The 5,000-nt window shown below is 36.1% G+C and overlaps 1 protein-coding gene across 1 annotated transcript in view; it reads right to left on the bottom strand.

Moving 5' to 3' along the window:
* Positions 1-3,239: 3,239 nt before the first annotated feature.
* Positions 3,240-5,000, bottom strand: part of LOC127863560 (uncharacterized) — a 22,016-nt gene continuing 20,255 nt past the window's right edge. The window contains exon 2 of the mRNA XM_052403124.1: positions 3,240-4,666. Coding sequence (XP_052259084.1) covers positions 3,240-4,666 — 1,427 coding nt within the window. The remainder of the gene's footprint in view (positions 4,667-5,000) is intronic.

The raw sequence follows: 5,000 nt of genomic DNA on the forward strand, positions 1-5,000 counted from the left end.
TATATTGTTAAAATGTATTTTTGTAATGGGTAAACACATTCTAATGAGAAACAGTTTTATTTTAATGCATGCATGCAGCAATTAACTTGATTTAGTTGTATACATATTATACATATTATTGCTCAATAGTTGTCTTTTAAATATATTTTTATAACTATTGAAATAACATATTTCAAGATATTAGTTTTCCCCTTACAAATGGGGAATACACAGGATGGTAAAGTAACCCGCCTTTTAAAACAGTTAACAATCCTATACTTAAGAGTCGTGAAACGAATTATGAGCAAGTGAACCTGTGAACCTTGATAGTTTGAATAATTTGTTCACATACTCGGAGATTTTAAGCCTTTAAGTATGTTTTTTTATTTAACACTTGCGCCGCAATTAACTTAAACGTATGCCCGCTAGAGCCCTGCAAAGTATCTACTCATGTCACTTTCGCACCTGAATATTTGGGAACCTGTTTAGTGAGTACAACAGTGGAATGGAGTGTATGTGTGACATAATAACTCAATTCATTGTTTAAGATATATCTGTATTTAAATAATTATTACAATGCATTGTTTACCCTCTTAAATCAGTTGGCTTATGAGAAATAACAACAAAACTGTGTTACAGTGTGAAATAAAAATATATCAATAACTAGTTGGTATCAATAAAATACACTCCTGCAATATTTTATTTAACACAATAAGAACATTCCGTCCATGCATTTAAAAATAGTGATTTTTGAAGCTTCCTGGTGAAAAAACATTCAGTTTATGTAATACGATTGCATCAAAATCATTAAATATGTATAGTATGTCATTCTAATTTGTTTAATGATGTAAAACACATTTTGTCTGATTGTGTTTACCGTTGATTATGTATAACTTAACATCAGACAATATTTAAACTAAATGGCGCTTCTTTTTAAGGAAGGTAATTTGTTTTAGTGTAAAGGTTAATCTGAATAAACTATTAGCAGTTTTGCAATATACTGTTAGGTTAATAGCAGAAGGACTTTATCTAGATTAGTAAGCGTCCTAGTATTTTACTTGTGTTGTGATTGATATAGTACTTGAATGTATAGTTTATAAAGTGTAGCTTAGTTTAATGCTAGTAGTGTTCAAAATAATCAAGTGCTCGTAAAATTTGATAGTGTGATGCTGCGTAAAAAACATAGATGATGACGATGGTGATGATGATATAGTTTTTGTTGTGTTTACTGATGAAGATTATGATAACGATACATTTTAAAATACGAACGTTCTGCCAAACTACAGTGCATAACAAACCAAATAATTTTTAAATGACTTTAATAATGGTCTGTAACGTATTTAACAAAGATATGTTGAGCCATTAATATCTTTATTAAAAATAGTATCCAAGGGACTTAAATCTTGTGAAACACGTTAAAGACTGGTAAACATAAACATTGCAATATAACATATGTAACATCCCCCTTTTTCTGAGATTCAAGAAAATATACAATATTTTCAATGGTTTTGAAAGCATAGTACTTAGCCATAAGGCTGTTCTTACTAAAACATATATTGCATAGTAATTCAATAATAAACTTTCTAATTAAATGTTCAGTTTTTAGACCTTTATTACGCATGTTCACTTTTTCTTTGGACATCAAAGTGTAAAGTTTATCGCACAATATATGTCTTGTTGGGATCTTAACTTTTCTTAAGCATGTGCTTGATTGTTTGAACATATCTTTCAGTTTGTCCCATTCTTTGAATATAACGCGGTCTCGATGTTGAATGATTGCCACTCTTCCTCAAATTTCTTAAATTGACTACAAGCGAATTGCGGTCAATTATCCGTAACACGTTCATCAATGTAGCCAAATCGCTAATTTTTTTTTCAGATACGCGGTAACATTTCTTGAACGTAACCAATCGAGCTTTTAAACTTCTGGTCAATTTGTAAAATAGTCCAGTCAACGAATAATGTCTGCCTTGTTATTCAAACACATCTTCACCGATCTTTAATGACGGCCTATCAGACATTCACTGGGCAACAAAGGCTCTTTTTGATTCATTTTACTAGTGTTCAGTACACACATTTTAGATTGCTTTACTTTATCCTCGACGTCTCTCATCAATACGAACCACAACATTAATTCGCATGCTCTCTTGTGTCATGCTACCAAACATTGATGTGTTCGATGCACAATGTGCAACATTAAACGTTATATCCGTTTTGGAATTTTAACCTATAACGCATTGTTTACAATTCCATCCATTACAATTCATCCATTCGTGAGGTTGTGTCTAAGCGTTTAATGGATTCTGGTACTTATTTTCTGGTCATCCTTTCTCAATCAAGGGTTTGATACATCGCATGTTCTCATCTTCTTCAGAAGATTTATTTCAACACTCTAAATTTCAACTCAGACATAGGTAAATTAGCACGCAACTGTTTTTGATTGATATACATCACCGGTATTTTGTCCTGAGTATCTGGTAATTTATTTCTTGACACAAACATAGTTTTACCAGATTTAGACTTCACCTTGAAAATACTCTAAATAGGTTTGTGATCCGCCTCTACAGTAAACTCGCCTCCATACAACTCATGGTATATTTTTTTCAACCAAACACAATTGCAAGAGTCCCTTTTCCAATTTGAAATGATCTCTACTGTGTTGGATTCAATGCGCGGGATGAATATGTAGTTATTTTTTCGTTTTGCTGAAAGACTGCTGCAAGTCCAAATGAACTAGAATCAACGTTCAAGGTAAGACTCTAACTTGGATTCTAAAAAACTAAAACATGTGTTGTCCTTGTCATTTTCTTATTTTTTTTAAAGCTTTCTTCTTGTGGTTTCCCACTGCCAGTCTGCATGTCCTTTTCCAACAATTTTCGAATTGGCGCACTTATCTCTGACATATTTGGCAAACATTTCTGCAGGTATGCGATGAAGCTTAGACATGCAGGTGTTTTTTTCTTTTTTTTAGGTCCAACCATGTATTGATCAGTTGTGACCTTTTCATGGTCTGCCTCAAGTCCCTTTTGGCTGATGTTACGACTAACGTAATGCACTTCTTTATTCCGGAACTAGCATTTTCTTAAAATCAGTTTATAGTTGTTTTGCTGCTTTTTGTCTAATATTCGCTTTAGTCTTTTATTCATGTTCTTGGATTATTGAGTAAATTCTTGGACTCAGAGCCGAATTTTTTTACCTTGGAATTTTCGAAGATATCACATCTTCTTCATCAGCTGATCACTGGCTGACTGACATCACAGTCACATGACCGGTGAAGGGTCACGTGACATGAGGAGACTGTCATAAACCCGGGGTAGCTCGAGTCCCTCGTCCCTGTTAAGTGATGGCCGCCGCTGTTTAATCTCAATTGCTTCTTTCACCTTGCGTTTCCATAGATGTTCTTCGGAGGTGAGTACTTTGGTTTTGTTAGGGTCGATCTTGTGACCTGTTTGTTTACAATGTTCATATATGGCAGAAGAAGTTCGTGTAAGGTGTTCTTTCAATCTAGTGTCTAATTGTCTCGCTGTTTCACCTACATAGTCATTTTTACAGTCCTCACATTGAACATGATAGATCACACCACATTTCTTCATTTTATCTGTTTTGTCTTTAACTTTGGTGAGGTTCTGTCTGATGGAATTGAAAGGTTTGTGGAAGATGTTAGCTCCATGTTTTTTGAATACTCTAGCCAAAACTTCTGAGGTGCCCCTGATATAAGGTATTCCTGCAGTCGGTCTCTTTTGTGTTCCCTTATCTTTGTCTAGTGTTTTCTCTTTCTTTTTGGGTAGTCTGAATATCCAATCCGGGTATCCGTTGGTTCTTAAAGCGGATTTCACATGTTCGATTTCGTCTTTCTGGTCTTTTTCTTTTGTTATTAGGGTTTTGGCTCTGTGTAGTAGGGTACGTACAACTGATCGTTTGTGTTCAAGGTGGTGGTTGGACTGAAAGTTCAGATACTGGTCGGTGTGCGTCGGTTTCCTGTAAACCGTGGTTTTCGTCGACCCATCGTCTGCCACGTGAACACATGTGTCCAGGAACGGAATACGGCCTTCTTCCTCCTGCTCTGAAGTGAACTTGATATGTTCGTCTATTGAGTTGATGTGGTCCGTGAATTCTTGGATGTTGTATTCATGGATTTTAGTCATGGTATCATCCACGTATCTCAGCCAGAGGGACGGTGGATTCCTTGCAGTTTCCAATGCCTGCTTCTCAAAGAACTCCATATATAAGTTCGCGACAATCGGCGATACGGGAGAACCCATGGCTGCACCTTGCTTCTGTTGGAAGAATTGTTCATTGTATATGAAGTATGTGCTACTAAGGCAGAGGTCTAACAACTCGGTCACTTGTTCAACACTGAGTTCAGATCGTTCGTTGAGTTTGGTGTCTCCAGCCAATTTGTTCTTGATCACTGTGAGTGCTTTGGTTACTGGAATTGAAGTGAAAAGTGCTGAGACATCATAGGATACCAATTTCGTGCCTGGGGGTACTTCAAGATCCTTGATCTTCTGAACGAAATCCACCGAGTTAACTATGTGGTGTTCCGTTTTACCCGCCAAGGGGCCAATGACCGAAGCAATGTATTTAGCGGTTGCATACAATACGCTTCCTGTGCTCGATACAATTGGTCTTAAAGGAGCATCCTTTTTATGAATTTTGGGTAGTCCATATAATTTTGGGACGTTTTCTGATGTGGGATATAGTTGATGGTACAGTTTATCTGAGATTAGATTTTCCTTCTTCCATTTCTTTAAGATCTCCTCATGTCACGTGACCATTCACCGGTCATGTGACTGTGATGTCAGTCAGCCAGTGATCAGCTGATGAAGAAGATGTGATATCTTCGAAAATTCCAAGGTAAAAAGAATTCGGCTCTGAGTCCAAGAATTTACTCAATAATGCATCAACCAGAGCAGAGAAACCTCCACGAGCGTATGTTCTTGGATGTTTTTCTAAAGGATATGACGTCAAGTATTATCACCTGCGTTCATTCTGTATCATCACTGTCATGAAACGCTGAT

The sequence above is a fragment of the Dreissena polymorpha genome, unplaced genomic scaffold (genome assembly GCF_020536995.1).
Source record: "Dreissena polymorpha isolate Duluth1 unplaced genomic scaffold, UMN_Dpol_1.0 chrUn016, whole genome shotgun sequence".
In the NCBI taxonomy this organism is placed as follows: Eukaryota; Metazoa; Mollusca; class Bivalvia; order Myida; family Dreissenidae; genus Dreissena; species Dreissena polymorpha.